Here is a 19,527-nt window from a genome sequence, read left to right on the forward strand (position 1 = left end):
CTATATTAAGCTTTCTGCTCTTTTGTTTAATTATTTCAAAAGGCAACAGAGCCCTCTAGTGGAGAAATAACAATAAAAATACTAAGAAATGATTATGGTTAAAGCTTTTTTTCATTGTCACTAAAATTCCATATACTTCTGGGTTAAAGGGTAAAAGGTAGTGCCAAATACAAAATTAATTTTACTCAGTGTAATCACAGTACTAACAAATAACTAGTGTTCATGGCTTACGTTAAGTTATAAAAGTAGCTCAGGGCTAATTGGATTGTTTTAAGTGCTGACGAGCTGTATTTTTAACACTATTTTGATAACAAGAGTTTAATAAATGCTTGATTAAAAAAAAATACTTTGATCATTTTAAAATATGCAACAGTATAAACCCATTGCTGTGCTTAAAAAATAGTATTTATTAATCGTCATGGTAGGAATTAAAAGGACTAGAATAAAACTTCCAACATACTCAGTGGATCCTCTATGGATGGTTTAAGGAAAGATCTAGATGAGAACTGTACCGAATCAGAAGTCGTAGAGAGGTTCTGATGTAGAGGATGTATTATGCATTATATTACATATAATGTAACTCAGTTCATAGATTCACTCATGTTTCTAAGTATTTGCATGCTATTATACAAAGTATGTTTTTTTAACTATTAACATGGCTTGGAAAGAGATTGCAAAAAAAGTTCAAAAGTCTGTATTTTTTATATAACAAATTTTTTCCCCTCCAAATCTCCCATTTTATATGCCAACAAGAGGATGAAATTTATTATTTCAATAAGATCCATAAATGACATTTCCAGTTTCATATATCTTAGCTCCTGAAGTGATCTGTGCAAGTGAACTAAATAAAACGTTCATTATAAAACAACTACATGTTACAATTTCTTAAAATAAATTTTTTTCTTTAAAGATGCACAATATTTACTTTGTCTCAAAAGCAGTAATTCTCAAATTGTTCAATGACATCTCAGTGTTTTTCCAGGTATGTCACAGAATCCTCAAAAAAAAATAAAACCTTTAAAATCTAATTATTTTAATTTACCTGAATTTTCAATACCTTTGTGGAGCAGTGAACTGGTACAACCATTCTGGAAAACAACTTGGAATTATGCTAAGAAAGTGATTAAAATGTCTATGCCCTTTGGCCTGGAGATCCCCCTGCTAACTATATGACCCAAAGAGGTCAATGATAAAAAGAAATGTCTCATATATACCAAAATATCCATACTTGAACTTTTTTTTGTAGTAGCAAAGAAATAGAAATAAAGTAGATACTCACTGATTGAGAAAAGACTAAACCAGTCGTGGTATGCAAATGCAATGTAATTTTACTGAGTTGAAAGAAAGAACATGTTGAATACAGAGAAGCATGCATGTGAAGACTTGAATAAATTTAATCAAACTGAAGCACAGAAGATACAGGAAAATAACATATCCAAAGAGTAAAATCATGCAAGCGAAAAGAACAACAATCAAAACCGAATGCTGTGAAACAGTAATGCCCAAGCTTGGCCCAAAAAAAGAAAAATGAGAAGACGTCTACCTGACTTTCTTTGCAGAGAATGGGCATTATGAGTGTGAGAAACTATATTTAACGTCAGGTTTTTCCAACGCATTGTTTAGTATAAACGAACTTTTTTTCTTACTTTTATATTCTTTATAAAAGGATTACTCTCTGTGAGGGAGAAAGGAGAGGTAAATTTTAGGAGATTTAAGTGATACGAAAAACAAAGGACAACAACAAAAATTTAGTTTAGCAAATACATACTGTGTGTGTAGGGTGTGTGTGTGTGTGTGTGTGTGTGTGTGTACATACACGTGTATTTACCTCAGGTTTATTGCTTGCCTCAGGTTTAAAATTTGTGTTACTAATTTAGGACAGGAGATGGGGAAGGGAGAGGGAAACAGTATAAAAACAGAGTCATAAGTTCCAAAAATGTTGGAAATTGCTATTTTAAGAGCAGAAGATCCCTCCCCCAATTTACTACCCCATTTACTGCATTTTCTGAATAGCGTTTTTAAAAGAAAGAACACATTCCCCATTCCCACTAGCTTAAGCAGAAATGAATTGCATCAATACCCAGAATCATAAGTTATTAATATTCAAAGTATAGCATTTTGTCAGTATGAGGAAGTCTCGGTATAGGACTTGCCCCTAATAACCCCCATCTAGGACTTATGAGATAATAATAACTTGCATTTAAGTCACTCTTTAAAGTTTCCAAAGTACTTGACATATATAATTTCATTTGGCCTTTATATACCTACTCATCTTGAAACAAAACACAGACTTCATTATCCCCATTTGACAGATGAGGAAAGTGATTCTAACAAAAGCTCAGTGATTGTCCAATGACAATGAAGCTCCTAAGTATATGAGGTCTTCCTGACCCCACATCCAGCCTGCTATCCACAATGCCAGGCAGCTTCCGACAGTAATAAGAGCTACCATTTATATTATGCTTAGAGAGTTTTTTGGTTTTTACACTTAGAGGTTTGATAAAGCCTGACAAACATTAGGATTAAAGGAATTAATGACTTACAGCCACTAATATATGTCAGAAACAACATCTGAATCCAGGTTTTTCTGACTCCAAGCCCAGAATCTTAACTAGTGTAGCACAATAGCTCTACAGTCTATTAATACAAATGGGGGAGGGGCAGCTAGGTGGTGCAGTGAGTAGAGCACCTGCCCTGGAGTCAGGAGGACCTGAGTTCAAATCCGGCCTCAGACACTTGACACATGTACTACCTGTGTGACCTTGGGCAAGTCACTTAACCCCAATTGTCCTGCCAAAAAAAAAAATACAAATGGGGGGGAAAAATGATGGCTGATTCAGCTTCACTTCTCTCTATCTAGGATTCCAGTAAACTGGCCAGCCTGAGTTTCTTTTGGAATATGCTACCCAAAAGAGCTCATGATGAGTGATTTTGAAGTTCAGAGATATTTCAAAATACCTTTTAAAAGATAACGGCATACTTAGGGTGGAGTGCTTGGTGGGGACCTCTAGCTATATTTGAGAAAGAAAAACAAAAATTAAGGTCTGAAGGAAAAACAGAGAATACTTATTAGGAAATAAGGCTTAAAAAACATCTAAAGAATGAGCCTATTTCTCTATAGGAAGAAAATTTCTGTGGAAATTGTGGAATTCAAAGAAGACACTGACTATTCAGTCTCTAAGACTAATGAAAGCATAAAGAAGAATATGGTAACATGCTATGTTTAAATAGAAATTCTATCATGGAATCTTGGTGACTTGAAAATTAAGCTTTGTAGATGGTCACCAATTCCCTAAATCCATGACTAGCCATTTCAACAAAATGCCCTTGGGGATACTTTACATGGAAATCTATAGATTTAGTGAAAAATTCAGAAAGGTACTATTTTCTCCCTCACTTTTCTTCATGAAGATTAGATATGAGGATGTCTTTTTTCATAACATTATTTCCGATATCAAAAGGCCTGCTATTAAAAACACAAGGAATCAACAGCAGTAATATGTATTAGATTACGTAAAGATGACTGCACTTTAGTGGCATATATTAAGATGACTTGTTTATATTAACATGAAAGAAAGAGTGTGATTTTTTTTATAAGTCCTCAGGGCCTAAATCAAAGTCAGATTTGTGTATTTAATTCCCAACCATTTTTCTTAGCCCACAGTTTAAAAGTTCAAAAGTTAGAAGGAATTTTCATCATGACTAAATTATGAAAGTGATTTAGGAGGAAAGTTTTTATTGGCTACTCAATTTTTCAGGTTTACTGTCCATGCAAAAACATAATCCTAAAGCTGGAAGTGAGCTTACAGGGCAACTAGTTGTGGTTGAGGGTACAGCTGGTTAGCCAATATACATCACTGCCCTCTTCTCCCTACCCACTTTGTCCTAGCTATGTGACCATCAGGATCAATCAATCAACTAATCAACATAGATCTGATCATTAAACCCATGGAGATAATGAGGTTACCAAGGGTGAGAGCATAGAAAGAGAAGTGGACACTGAAGAGAACATTAAGGAACACCCATGGCAGGGACATAATACTGATGAAGAACCTGCACAAGAGCATTTACACAGATAGAAGGAAAAAACAGAAGGGAGAGATTATCCAGGAGGAAAGAGAAGCCAACAGTATCAAATACATTAGAGAAATCAAGAGGATAAGGACTGAGAAAGAAGATGGTAGATTATTTAGTTTCTACAAACCTCTTCAACCCTAAACTAAAGCAATCATACAGAGTAATTACAGCTAAGTCCACAAGAGAAAAAACCAGAACCACCCACCTTCCCTGAGAACTTTAACACTTCTCACTCTACCCCCTTCCCCCCCAACTTAGTCTGGCACCAATAAAAGTAAAAACACTCACAGACTTATGCTTGGGCCCTGAGTCTAGGTAGAGAACCTCCCACTGCCCCTGACCCCACAACTTAATTTTATTCTTTCAGTCTATAAATTCATTTGAAAGTAGCTTATTCCCAAAGCAGATGATTATTAATGCAAGCCCTACTTTGTAGAAACTTTAAAACTATGATTTTTACAACCACCAAAAAATAACCTGAGGTAAAGAAAGCTCTTGATACAAAGACCAATATGTCACAATAAAAGTTTCTCTGATGATTTTAGATGTAAAATTAAAAGTCCAAAGATAATAAAGCATAAGATTTGAGACAGAAGGATTCTTAAGAGATCATTTAGGTCAAACTCTATTTTACAGATGTATTTTATATGTGAAGATACTGAGGCTCATGGAGGGAAGTAACTTACTTAAAATTATGCAAATATTAGGTAGCATGGTTGGGATTTCTAAAACAGTATCTCCTGACTCCCAATAACAAGTTTCTTTCCAATAACACTACCAAAATAATGGTAATAACTAAGTAAATGATTAAGTAAATCTGGTGGATAAAGAAAGAAAAAGGATTCCCCAAATTTTACAAAAAAAATAAATTCCTATCCCAAAGAAAACAGTGGTCTTTTAAATTTAACCTTATTATTGGAGCAAGAATAAGACCAAGGGGACCTACTAATCACTCAAGGGGTTTTTAATATGAAGTATGTTAAATGCAATTGATAAGCTATATATGCTAATTAGAGAGAACTGCATGTTTTCTGGGAGGCTGACACAGTGGCAAAAACTGAACCCTGAACTGAGCAGCAGACAGGACAATATAAAAAGTGTCTGAGGTGGGAAAGATAGAGAATATCACTGTGCAAGTTGATTAAAGAGGGGTAAAGGCCGATAGACCCATCTAACAGGAGATTTTCCACATACACAGAAAAAAAATTTATAACTAAAGGAAAGTGCGTGTCAGGTAGAGGAAAGAGCAAGGCAGTACCTATGGGTTGTGCTTTAATAGTCTAGGTCAGAGATGAGGAACCTGCCTCCTCGAAGCCACATGCAACCCTCTAGGTTCTCAAGTGTGGCCCCTTGACTCAATCCAAACTTCAAATTGTTCTGTGAAGTTTGGATTCAGTAAAAGGGCTGTACTTGAGGACCTAGAGGGTCACATGTGGCCTCAAGACCACAGGTTACCTACTGCTGGTCTAGGTCCCTGCAAGGCATAGCAGAGTCAAGGTTAGAGTACCCATGGGGCCACTCCCTAAGTAACCACCAAGTGGGAAAAAAAGCACCAAATGCTTACATCACAAAATGCCCAAGTTACTCTGTTTCTCCAGGGGAAAGAGAAATCACAAGTAAAAAGAAAGATATCAGGACTAAAGCAGTCAATTTAAATCTAAATGTAATATCCTTAGAAAGAAAACAGTATCCTTCCAACATTATACACTATAATCAGGTCAGCAGTACAAATATTTTTATTTTTGCCTAAACTACTCAGGTAATTATCTAGTTTCTCTGTGTACTGCACAGACCAAATTTATTGATGATGAAAAACTTGCATTTTGAATTTGTTACCTACTACACCTAAACTATAAACTAGTCAACATCTTTGCTGAGTATTCAGTTTCAGGTTCAGGCCTTATATGATGCAGGCCCCCATGATGATGCACACAGCTACTATGGGCTTTGGAAAGAAAGGTCATCATTGCAATGACACATTAGGTCCAAGTACAATATATAAAAATATAATTTCCTAGAAGAAGAAAGTCACTACACCAAACTTATTATGATTAGAATTTTTGAAAGTGGTTCTCATTACAGCATTCTCAATCAATTTGAATACTGGCCTACCTATTCCTGAGTTAGCTCCAGTGACTATAACCACTTTTCCAGTGAAATCACGACCCTGAAGTATTTCCATAGCAGTAGTATTGCCATCATATTTCTGTCTGGTTGGTGGCTTCTTCGGATTATCATCAACAGTAAATGCCAGTCGTGGATCCAAGTATGTGGTTCTTTTATTTATGTGGCTACAAAGAAAGAGAGAAAAAAATCATGCTAACCTACAGCAGTGAACAAAGGCATTTATACAAACAAAAGATATTCTCACTATTGAGGGAAACCCTTATTTTTTTTTACATACCAAAAGTCTTATTAATTTCTTTCAACTTTAAGACACAAAATTCCTTTGGTTCCTCTTCTGACCTCTGAAAAAATTACACTCTTACCTAGAAAAATAGCTGCCTAATCTTTTACTTTAATATTTTTTGGAAAATAGGCTTTGATATGAAATAATCACTTCAAAATCAGATTCTTCAGAACAGTAGTAACAAAATCAAATAGAAACAAGATACACTAAACCATACATAAAGATCCTCCAGACCCACATTGATGCAGAAAATCACATACTAACATTATCTATGTTTTAATGTATTTTTGTTAACTTTGCTAAATATTTCCCAATTACATTTTAATCTGGTTCAGGCTGCAATCAGGAGTATTGGGGACCACATGTTTGATACCTCTCCTTTAGAACTAAAAAGCCATCATTCGGAATGGTTGTTTTTTGAAACTCTATGCTGCTATGACTATAAAATCTATAGTACTAATGTGGTTCTGACTTTCTACATAGCCCTATACTCAATTCAATACATATTTGCTAAGCATCTACTATGTGTTCACTAATGTGCCAGGTATCCAGTGGAGAAGCACAAGACATAAAATTGACAGTAATTTTTTAAAACTCAGATTGTTAAATATTCCTGTGACTTATACTTGAAACTGCATGGAGGAATAACTCCCTGAGCTGAACCTTAAAGAAAAAAAAAAGATTTTAGTCCAATTAAACAGTCACTTATTAAGCGTCTACTACATACAAAGCACTGAGATGGTAGCAGCCTGTGCCAAAGATGAAGGATGGTATGCATACATGCACAAAAGTGGAAGAAAGAAGGCAAAATTGGAGACTGGTGAGTAGCCCAGCTTGGCTAGATCATAGGTCAAGTGAAAGACTGAATTAGACTGAAAAAAAAGAATGAAACAAGATTGTGAAAGGCCTTGAATATAGGTTTATGCAATTCATGGTTTATCAAGTATTTGGTAGCAGTGTAAAGGAAGGACTAGATGTTTACACTATCTCCCTCAGAGGGTAGTTGTGAAGAAAATATTTTTATACATCACTATGAGATTATATATAAATGAGACATTCCTATTATAATATAAAAATTAATTTTCAAGTTGTCTTGACTAAAATTAAGTATATAAACCTTCAAATGATCATTTGAAAATGAGCTAATAACCTACAAAATTAGTTAATAACTAGATATATGAAATTATGAATGACTATTCATCCTAATAAAAATTTTAAAATTATTTCAATATGTATAAATGCATTTGTGAGATTTCTTTTCAAAATATGAAGAATCAAAAAATCTCTTAAAAGTCAAACTATAAACCCTCATGAAACAGTAAAAGATTAGATTTCATTATCAATTCTTTAAAACCCTCATGAATAAATGGAAGGGTCTATATTATGTGACAACCTCTAAATAAAATCAAAAGATTCATTCCTTATACATTTAACTATTTGGAAGGAACCATTAACCATGTATTGACATATATTTAAAATATAGCTGTTGTACTAAACAAAAAACTATCTAAATTGCTACTTGTTAAAAATAACAATAACAACCTGTGTTTAATATTTTTCCCTTTAGTTCTCCCTGATGTTTCAGAACCTATTCTAGCCACTAAGAATGGAAACTGAGCCACAAGAAAAACGGTCTTCAGTAGGTCAGTTTCTGATAACATACAGAGATCTGTCTAAACAGAGAAATTCATGTATGATCCAATAACTGAGTAATGACTGGCTAAATTGGAATAACACAATTACTGTGCTGCAATTAAGAGCCTGCAATATGAGGAGTATAAGGTAATAGGGAAAATTCCATAAAACAGTAGGAAATGAAGAAAGAGGAGCCAGATCATGAACTGATAAAAGCCCAATAAAAACACAAATAGGATTAGCAAGCAGACAAAAGTAATGAAAACCATAGAAAGAATAATACGTAGTTTATTGAGATTTGTATGTTGAAGGTTTTTCTGAAGATTAATTTGTTGTATGTATATAACTTCATTTGATTTGGTATTTGTTAAGTTAATAATAATATTTTTAAATTAATTAGTTATTTGGACATTTAGTTGGTTGCATTATTTTGAGAACATAATAAATAGCTTGAACAAATTTGTCATATGTGGTTTAATACTCACATCACAATCGTAAAACCTAAGAAACTTCTCTCCCCACCCTGAAAAAAAAGATGTTTTATAATTGCTTCATCTTTTCACCAATTAAAAATAATGGACTTCAAGGTAAAGTGCCTGATAACAGGTTTTAAAGCACTGAGATAACTACATTCTATATCTTTAAACACTCACTCAACAAAAAACACTTGTCCATTTTCATCCGTTTCTTGTTCCCATCCATAGGGCAGGTCTGAAACACAGAAAAGACTATAAGTCTGCTTACAAAAAGAAAAAATATATCATTCCATATATCAGTAAGAAGGTAAAAGACCAATGCTCATTATCACCTCCATGCATTTGCTGATTCTCTCTCCACAATAAATGCCATTTTCTCTCCCCCTTTTGAGAAGCCTGATCCTACCTATTCCCACAAAGCTTTCCCTGATGATTCCATCATCCATCATTCATTTAGCAAAACTCCTATTATATTTGTTTTCTATGACATATAACATAGCATTTTATTGGGTACTTGTTCTCTAATTATCTCATGTTTATAAATAAGACTTGTCTTGGCTAATGCCAACTATAGATTACATTTCTTTTGTTCCACAAACTCAGAGTGTTCTACTTCCTCTCCAATTACCTAATTCCTACCCAACTTCTGAAGTGCAGCTCAGCTCTCACTTCCTCCATGAAGTCTTTTCTAACCATGACAATCTCCCAGGATGTGATTGAGGATTTAGAACTAGAAGGAACCTGAGAGGTCATCTAGTCCAATCTCTTCATTTTACAGAAAAGGAAACCAAGTGACCTGGTCAAGATCACACAGATAGCAAGTAGCACTGCTGGGATCTGGACCCAGATGATCTTTCTGTCCCATAAACTCATACCATTTATTATCAAAACTACTCAACAGCCAATTTTCATACCCTGCCTCATAACATCTGTTATACTGTTCTCTTTTTATATGTGTCTCATCAACTAATTAGCCTCCTTTAGAGCAGGGGATCTATCTTGTGCTTTCATTATATCCCCTCCAGGTCATAGCACAGTGCTAGGCACATAAAAGATATTCAATTCTTGCTTATAGGGTGAAAAAAGCTGAAAGATGAATATTCTAAGTGTCATTAGTAATTGTTATGCTATAAAATAAAAATACATGACATTCATATTATTTTAATATAGTCTTGATAAGCAAATATATATTCTCAAAAATAACTAAAATTTGTCTATAGGAGCTAAAAAATATGATTTACTCTTTTCCCATAATTCTATAAATCACCTGCAGTAGAATAAGGTCCTTGAAAGAAAACTGATTGTCATTTTGTCTACGTATCCTCAGCAACTATCATATTGCTAATATAGTCAAATGCTTGACAAATGGAATTTGATAGTTACAACTTTTAGAAAGTTTGCTCAATCAATTTTTCTGATCTTCTAAAATCTACTCATAGCTATAATAACAAGTGTCTGGGCAACACTCTGCCTATGACAGGGTTATTGTGCAATTGATGCTTTATGTGTTAGTACATTTAGCTATGTGCTCAGTAATCTAACAAATAATACAAACCTCCTGCTACTCGTTTTCTTTTTCCAGTTTTAGGATGTTCCCATTGTGTCTTCTCTTCTGTGTGGCTGTCAAAATACCCATAACACAATTAAAAATAAGGATAAGTTCTTAGAAGCAATAAAAACCACTCTAAAACCATTCCTCTAGAGGAATTTTAAATTTTGACCTCAGGTTTTACTACCTACTCTAAGTCTAAGATAAGGAATCCTATAATGACATCTTGAAAATATGGCCAAAGAGTCAATTTTCACACAATTTTTTTTACTGGTCAGCTGCAAATATTACTTTTTCATGTATAAATAGAGAGCTGACTCCATACTGTCATACCTATTTCATTATGGAACTAGAACCAGTAAACAAAAATGTCACTTTACTATGAGCAGATAATGAAAGGGTAGGTTCTAGTCTCAAGGGAAGACAGATTGAAGCAGAATGGGAATCAATAGACTAGGTTGGGGGAAAGGCAGTATTGATTAACTATTTGGGAGAAAAACATGAAGAAGGAGAAAGGGATCAGAAATTAGGGACACATTTCAAACTCACACTGGGAAGAACAGTGGATTTGCGGTCTGAGAAGCTAGATTCACATCTTAGCTTCTCAACTTACTACTTAAGTCAGTCAATCAACAAATATTTATTAAATACCTACTATATGCCAGTCACTGGGGATACAAGTACAAAGAATAAAATATCCACTTGCAATGGGGTTACATTCTAATAAGGAAGAGAAGTACACATAAAAATATATACAACATAAATATGAAGCTAATAAATACAATTTTGTTGTTATGCAATCATTTCAGTTGTGTCTGATTCACCATGACCCCATTTGGGGTTTTCTAGGCAAAGATACTGGAGTGGTTTGTCATTTTCTTTTCCAGCTCATTTTACAGATGAGAAAACTGAGGTAAATAGGGATAAGTGACTTGCCCAGGGTCACACACCTAATATGTGCCTGCAGCCAGATTTTAACTCAGGAAAATGAGTCTTCCTGACTCTAGATCCAGCATTCTATACATTTCCCCATCTAGCTGCCTTTAATAAGCACAATTACAAAGTAGTTAAATACAACATAGTTTGAGGTATTACTAAATACTAGTAGTTGGGGGAATAATAAAAGATGATGTTGCTTGAGCTGTATCATAGAGAAAAAGAGGGGGTCTGTAAGCAGAGGTAAGGAAGATGTTCACTGCAGGCATAGAAGATATCTGCACAAAGGCATGGAAATGGAATACGGAGTGTCCTACATTAAAAAAAAAACAGAGAGAAGGCAGTCTGGCTGGATGACTGAGTGTGGATGGGCTATAAAGTCCATTAAGACTGGAAAGATAGAATGGGACTAAATTGTGTTAGGCTTGAAAAGCTAAACAGAATTTTTATTTTATCCTAGAAACCAAAAGAAGCCACTGGAGTTGGCTAAGTAGGGGAATTGCATTTCAGGTAGATCTGAACTTAAGAAAACTTAATTTGCACCAGCATGTGGGATGGATTGGAGTGGAGAAAGACCTGAGGCAGGAAAAGCAAATTAGGCGATTGCTACAACAATCTAGCCAAGAGGAGTTTTGAACTTGAACTAGGGTGGTAGTGGTATGAGAGGAAAGAAGGCATCAGATGTCAGAGATGTTTTAAAAGTAGAAATAGCAAGATTTGGAAAATTTATTAAATATATGGGGTGAGGGAGAGTAAGGAGTTCAGGATAAGGTTGAGATGAAAAACCTGGGATGCTGGAAGTATGGTGATGTTTACAGCAGAAATAGGGAAGTTTGGAAGAGGGGAGGTTTTAGGAGGAAAGATAATGAATTCACTTGTAACACATTAAGTTTGCAATATCTCTGGGACATCCAATTAAAAACATCCAGTAGGAAATTGGTGATGAGACAAAAGCTAAGTGAAAAGACTGGAGTTGGATATAGAGACCTGGGAGTTACCTGAATAGAGATAATATTTAAAACAATGACATCTGATAAGGTTACCAAGACAAAAAAAATGTAGCGAGATAACAGGGTCTAGCACAGAATCTTAAGGAATCTCCATTTAAGTGAGAGTAATGTGGATTATGAGCCAGCAAAAGGCACTGAGAACCAGCAGTCAAACAAGTGAGAGGCAAACCAGAAGGAGGTAATGTCACAAAAACCCAGAGTGGAGAAAGCATCCCAGACAGGGTGGTCCACAAATGCAACAGATGGGCTGAGAGGAATTAGGACTGAGAAAAGCCCATCAAATTTGGCAATTAAGAGACATTTGGTGAAGTCAATTACCCAATTTTTAAAAAACTCAAAAACATAAATTATTTAAGAAAGAACTACCTATTTGATAAGAACTGCCGGGAAAACTGGAAAGAACTCTGGTAGAAATTAAGCTTAGTCCAGCATCTTACACCATACTCCGCAATAAATTCAAAATGAAATAGGCTGCCTTAATATTGAAAAATCATATCTTAAGAGCCTTAGAAGAGAAGCAGGTCATATATACCTTTCACAGCTAAGACAGGATATAAATTTTCAACTAAATAAGGATTAGAGACAATTCAAATTTAAAAGAGATCATTCTGATTACATGAAATTGGAAAGCTTTTACATCAATGAAATAAATACATTTGTGATAAGAAGGGAAGCAGCCTACTGGAAAAAAAATATCAAAATTCTCAGATAAACTTTGGCATTTAAAATATGTAGACAACTAACAGAAATACATAAGACCAAAAGCCATTCACTAATAGACAAGTGATCAAAGGATATGAACAAAGTTCTCAAAAGAATTTGTTATTAACAACTATTTGAAAGAATGCTCCAAATCACTAATAAGAGAAATGTAAATCAAAATAACCCTGAGGTTTTATATCTGGCAAACTGAAAAAGATGACAAAGGATAAAAATACTCAATGTTGGAAGGGTTATAGAAGGATATGAATGTTGTAAAGAACAAGACTAGCACAAAAGGAGATATAAGACACTTCTCCCAACTTCTTTGCAGGGGGAATTGGGGAGGAGTAGGTCCATAAGTGTGGAACATTGCACCTGCTGTCAGAGTAGGGCTTTTTTGGAGGTATTGATAAATTTTGCTAATTTTTTTTCTCTATTTTCTTTCTTTCTTAAAGAATTCTACGTTATAGGGGATAGTTCTCTAGGTTGCTGTTTTTCTTCATGCTCTGGAAGGAGGAGGCAAATGGGGGAAAATTTAGGCAATGCAAAAATACAATAATGAAAATTTATTCTTTCAAGAGGAGCTTAATGATTACAGTTCAAGTACAGTAATGAAGTTGGAAGTCAGATTGTAGAGGGTTGAAGAGTCAGTGAGAAGAGAGGAAGAGAAAACAGCAAGTCTAGACAACTTTTTCAAGGACTGGTCCAGAAAAGAACAAGACACTTAACCTCTCTATGCCCCACTTTCCTTATCTCTAAAGTAAGAGTTGCTTTAAGTAATCTCCAAGGTCATTGATTCTCTTGATTCTGACAGGCTTATTTGAACCTTGTATCTATCAAACCTCTAATTTATCCCATTTGAATAGAAAGCTACTGAACTAAATGATGAGTAAGAACATTAAAACATGTGAACAGCAAGAACAACCAAGAATATCAGGGGTGAACATGTATACTTAGAACCTTATACTTCATGAACACTAAACAGCATCACAAAAAAATGAAGCTGACCATATCTTAACAGAGACAAAACAACTACTTAATGATTTAGGAGTCATATAAGAATGAATAGTTGGTATACAATCAGACCACTGAGTAATTGGAGCAAAAGTCAAAATCAATACCAAATTAGAAGAGATGATAAATACAAGATAACATGCATAACTGCAACAGCTTATGATGAGTCATAGATGCTCTCCTCCCCCCACAAAAAAATGGAAATTACTGTAGAAAACAATGCAAAGCCAATGACTTTTGACTATCACTATTTCTTGCAAAATTTTAACAGATGAAGAAAAATCACAACAAAAAGGAGGCTAGAAGAACTAAGAAACCACCCTAGACAGCAGTTTATCTCCTTGGCAAGAAGAAAGAGAAGCAAGCTAAGCACAGACTGGGTTTAGAATGTAATCTCATTTACAAAACACTACAGAGGATGGTGAAAGATCACAAACAACATGAACCATAAAATAGCAAAAATCAGTGAGAAAAAAGACAAGTCTACAGAAAGCTTGGAATGATGCCCAAATGAATTGTATCATTCCAAGATCATTCAAAGATAAAACTGTCAAGAAGACCACCAACACAGAAAATGGACTAGGTTTGTCAGCATTTCTGTAATAAACCATTTCTATCATCATTGACAAGAGAACACCCCACAATTAGACCCTTACAACACCCCAGTCCCCAATGTGCTATACAAGGCACTTATGGAAATGAGATTGGGAAGAGATATTGGACCCAAATCAAGTACATAGCAAAGCACAATCTTTAAAACACTTAGGAATCATTTTAAAAGATAACTAAGGAAAGAGGGATCTATCCCCCCACCAAAAAAATGAAAAAAAGTCTCAGATAATATTTTTACCCAAAATAAGGCAATCAAGACAACATTATGCCCATTTTCTCATCATTATGAAATTATCCTAATAATGACAAATGTATTTAAGGCCATCTTTGATGAAAATATGAGAAGGAAACTGGCAGGTTTGCACAAGCAATTTTCTTTAACAGACAACATTTTGCATTCACACAACTGACTGAAAAGTACAGAAGATATAAAATGCTGCAACAAAAAAAAAGTATTTGAATCAGTAGAAAACACCCTTAAAGGCTCTCCTCTAACAAGGAACCTCCTGCATATGTTCATCATGTATGATTCTTTAATAAATGAAACCAGACATAACTAATTAATGACTCTTTGTTATCTTTAAGCAACGTAAATAATAGATATATGAAAGTCAAAGGCCATTTACCATTGTCATGGAGGCTGTCATATACATGAGTCATATGGAAGAGGCATTCTCTGCAGATGGTAAGATCCTCTGGTTCAGATGTTCTTAACCTTTTTTGTGTCATGGAAACCTGTGGACCCCTTTTCTCTTTGTTTAATTCATAATTGAAGGAAATTATAAAGTCCAGTTAGTGGTTAGTAAAATTAAACATGTAATTTTTTTTCCCATCCAAGTTCAGAGACTGAAATATATCCCTCGGGGTCCATGGATCTCAGGTTAAGAAGCCTTCCCTAGATGGTACCAAGACCTAGAACACTAGAGGACTTTGCCAAAGACTACACAAGAGTTCAGCTTAATTCAAGAAAACTAAATGAATAAAAAGTTCCTATTGTCCATCCAGTCCATGACATTCAGGTAAATGGTCAGCCCACTAAGTTAGTACATCAGTGCATGTATGTGGACAGGTACTGCAAATGGACAATGAGTTGAGCCCAAAACTAAATAGGAGGAAGAAAACAGACTTGAGAAAATGGCATAGTGCTTTCAATGATCTAAAGCTAATTCTCAGTCCCAAAATGCATCTTTTTAGCATAAATGTTCTCCCACTCATACTATATGGTTGTGACTCCTGGAATATCTCATTCTCCAAAGAATAAAAGTTGTAAATGACCCTAAATGCATTGTCAGTTACAAGAGGATTGCAGCATTTTTCCAATGAAGAGCTAGTAGGCAAGAAGCAGCATAAAAGATACCACTGATATGTGTGCGCTAAAAAGAAGATGAGCTGGTCACAGAACAAGAGTAAGGAATAACAAACAAAAAGCTTAAGTGCTACAATGGTATCCATGAAATGTATAAAGAAGAGCTCTACCACATTAGGCTAATCCCCCACGGAAGATCTATAGGGCATGGAGAAGAAAAAAATGAGAAGGCATAAATGGGCTGCAACCTGAACCAATATCACAGATCCACTGAAGTATTCACAGTACTTCGTTTTTAAACAAAATTTTCACTGAATCATCAGAAATTATCTATAGACATGAAAAATGCCTTTAAGTTTTCCCTAGGGTTAAGTTAGCATAATTTAAGATAATACATAATGCTGATATTTCAATGTAACACATACTCTCCTAAAAAGCTTAGTCTTTTGCAGGTATAATTTCACTAAGCAGTGATTTTTTCTTTCCTGAAAATCTTATCTTTTTTTTCCCCACTTAATAGTATTTATTTTTTCCAATTATATGTAAAGATAATTTTCAATATTCAGTTTTATAAGATTTTGAGTTCCAAATTTTTTTCTCCCTCCCTCCTTCTCCTCCCCAGTCCACAAGATGGCAAGCAATCTGATAGGAGTGACTCTTAATAGAGCAACGGCTAAATCATGCTGATATACTGATAAATACACTGGATATAATATTTTATTATGGGAAATGAAAATACAAAGGTCACCACTAAAATAGCAGACCAGAGTCTCACAAGGAGTTGATAAAGATTAATCAACCATATCCAATCATCATTAACAAGTACCAAGATATTAAAAAAGTTGTGTGTGTGTGTGTGTGTGTGTATTTTAAATGGAGGGCAGTAGCCTGCTACTATGAGGTAAAGGTTATTAAACTCAGAAAGGATGGGAGGCTCAAGGAAGAATGCCCTGTTCTCTCTATTTCCCAGCAAATATTCTACAAGAAAAAATATTCACAATTTTCTGCCTCCAGGTAGTTATTTTATTTCAAAATAGAAAAATATTCAGCTTTCTGCTTTCAAGGAGAAATAATTTATCTGACATGAATGTGAGCTAAAATTACTCAGTGTCAACCTATAGTTATTTCATTTGTATTCTCTTCTGGTAAGCAAAGCTCTCCATCTGTGCACGCTGTCATGTCAAAATTAAATTGCTAATTGCATATGAACCCCTATAAAATCAAACTATTAAAACCATGGCTAAGTAGACATAGTTTTCTTCCACTGTAAAATGGAAATAGCAATATAACCACCAAAGGGAAGGAGTAGCAGCATAGATACTCCAAAAACAACAGATAATTAAAATATAATTGTTTGTAGTTAGCTTTGACCACCTTATATTTATTCTGGGAACAGATTTACCTACCTGTGGTTTTACTAGGCTATTATCAAAATTAATTTTCACACAACTAAAAACCTGAAGGGTAGGAAAAAACAGACCTGGGTCAGAAAATATATCCTGAATAATATACAAAATGTTTTTTAATCTATAAATAGAAAAAATATTAATTTTAATTGTTAAAAATTAAAATTGTAATTATAAAAAAATCTCAAAAGCCTAAAAACAGTTAAGATTTCAGCATCATTTTCTGAGATAAAACAACTGGCATACATTATGTCATTTTAATCTCACAATAACTATATCAGGTAGTTAGTAAAAGTGCTATTACTCCAATTTTACAGATGAGCAAAATGTACTCTATTATTTATGCAGTCACACATGTACTAAGCCTCCAAGGTAAACCTCTAAACCAAGTCATAGGATCATAGATCTAGAAGCTGGAAGGGACTTCAGAGGCCATCTAGTCTAATCTCCTTCTTTTACACACAGAGAAACTGAGGCCCTGGGAGACCAAGTTACTTACTTGAAATAATACTGGTAGCATCAGAGATTTGAACCCAGATACTTCAACACAGAAGCCAATGCACTTTACACCCTGCTACCAGAAGGCTAATATACTGGGGAAAAGCTAAGGAACAGGGATCAGAAGGCCTGGGTTCAAGTCTTGACTTGGCTGATTACTATTTATTATGGCAACTTCAAGTCTCAATGTCATTTAGGTTCTAAGAGTTGCTAACTTCCTGTCACTGAAATACTGTAGTGATAAATGAAAATAACAAAATGTTTTAGGGGTGTTTTTTTTTTACTGAATGATACAAAGAACATCATCACAACTTATACCTGGTTTTGAAGATCAATAGATACTTAAAATCAGTAGAGATGTGTTTACCTTTTCTCTACTTAGGATACAATGTTTCACTTCAAATATAAAAATGTTTGGGGGGAAAGATATGTTTGTATACACTCATTCTAATGATCTATTTTCTGTCACCATGGCTTCACAAAAAAATCTTTATTTCAATTACTCTTTTGTTCTTTTCACAGCAAAACCTGGAGGTTCTAAAAATAATGTCTTCTAAAGACAGAAAACAGTTATTTCATTTGATAGGATGAATGTAACCACTATGTGGCTACAAAGTGTTATCTGGGTTTCTTATTCCTTTATAAAAGTCTTTGACTAGTACTGTTCTCTCAAACTAATCAGGAAAATTTCAGAATTGAGTTTTAAAAAATAATTTTACTTGAAAGAAACAAATGTTGGTAGCACCATGAGCGCAATAGAAAGGATTAAATCTGGATTTAAATCCTGCCCCTACTAATTATTACTTGGACAATTCAAATCTCTCTGCCCTTTTCCTTATCTGTAAAACAAAAGGATTAGACTAGATGACCTCCAAGGTCCTGCAAAACTGTCATTTTATAATCCCATGACTTTTTTAGGTTGAAAGGCAGCATAGAGAGGCCAGAAGAAACCCGAATTCAAATCTCACCTTTGACACTGACTTTATAACCCTAGCAAGTTGCCTCACTTTTGCTTACCTGCATTGGTAGACAAAGTTTCATCATCTGGGAATTCGCCATTTCAATTAAATTTCAGGTTGCATCCCTCGCCTTATGATTTAACATTAAAATAAAAGGGTAAAGGAGTGGTGGTGCAGTGGATAGTGCACAAGCCCTGAAGGCAGGAGGACCTGACTTCATTCAACCTCATATACTCACTAGCTGTGTGACTCTGGGCAAGTCACTTAACCCCAAATGCCTCCTGCCCCCCCATTTTTTTAATCATAAAAGGGTGACAAATGAAATTCTAGAGGACTGTGAGAACAGAATCTACAATATTCTTCCAACATAAAATAATAGGGTGAAAAACAGCACCAATTTAGTACTTAGGTTCACACTAAGAATTCCAAAACATTGACAGAAAATATCCTTGTGAATAAGGGAAATTATTTAATTATGGCAAGAATTGCCCCTAACCACTCTGAGAAACTGGGAAAAAATGGGAAGATATCCCCTAGACTTCTAGTAAGTACATCCAATGCCAAGAGGCACAAAGGGCAACTTGTTTCCTCACTGATTCCAGAGAAATCACCCTTCAGCCAACACTTAAAGAGAAGAAATTCTTTCTAAGTTTGGGACAGGCTACAGGACTTGGAAAAGGAAGAAGCTGCCCTTGGAGGGGAAAAGGCAAAAGTTCTCTGAAAATCCCTTTTCATATAGATAAGAAGGTTCCCTTCCTCCTACACCAAAGTGGGGGTAGAAGACAAGATGGGTTCAAGAAAGTGGGTTGGTAAACATTTCTGGGATGTTGTAGGTGTGTGAAAAAAAATCAGTGTGGAAGAGTAGAAAGAGGACTAGGCAAGAAGTCTGAAAGCCTGACTTAAGAGTCCTAGCTCTGCCATTTTCTAACCACCGTGT

General features: G+C 34.8%; 1 protein-coding gene across 1 annotated transcript in view; it reads right to left on the reverse strand.

The window, feature by feature from the left end:
- WWOX (WW domain containing oxidoreductase) overlaps positions 1-19,527 on the reverse strand; it is a 1,243,064-nt gene that overhangs the window by 1,222,252 nt on the left and 1,285 nt on the right. The window contains exons 2-4 of the mRNA XM_036750184.1: positions 10,154-10,218; positions 8,776-8,833; positions 6,190-6,368 (exon numbers count right to left, since the gene is read on the reverse strand). Coding sequence (XP_036606079.1) covers positions 6,190-6,368; positions 8,776-8,833; positions 10,154-10,218 — 302 coding nt within the window. The remainder of the gene's footprint in view (positions 1-6,189; positions 6,369-8,775; positions 8,834-10,153; positions 10,219-19,527) is intronic.

This window comes from Trichosurus vulpecula, chromosome 3, assembly GCF_011100635.1.
Source record: "Trichosurus vulpecula isolate mTriVul1 chromosome 3, mTriVul1.pri, whole genome shotgun sequence".
In the NCBI taxonomy this organism is placed as follows: domain Eukaryota; kingdom Metazoa; phylum Chordata; class Mammalia; order Diprotodontia; family Phalangeridae; genus Trichosurus; species Trichosurus vulpecula.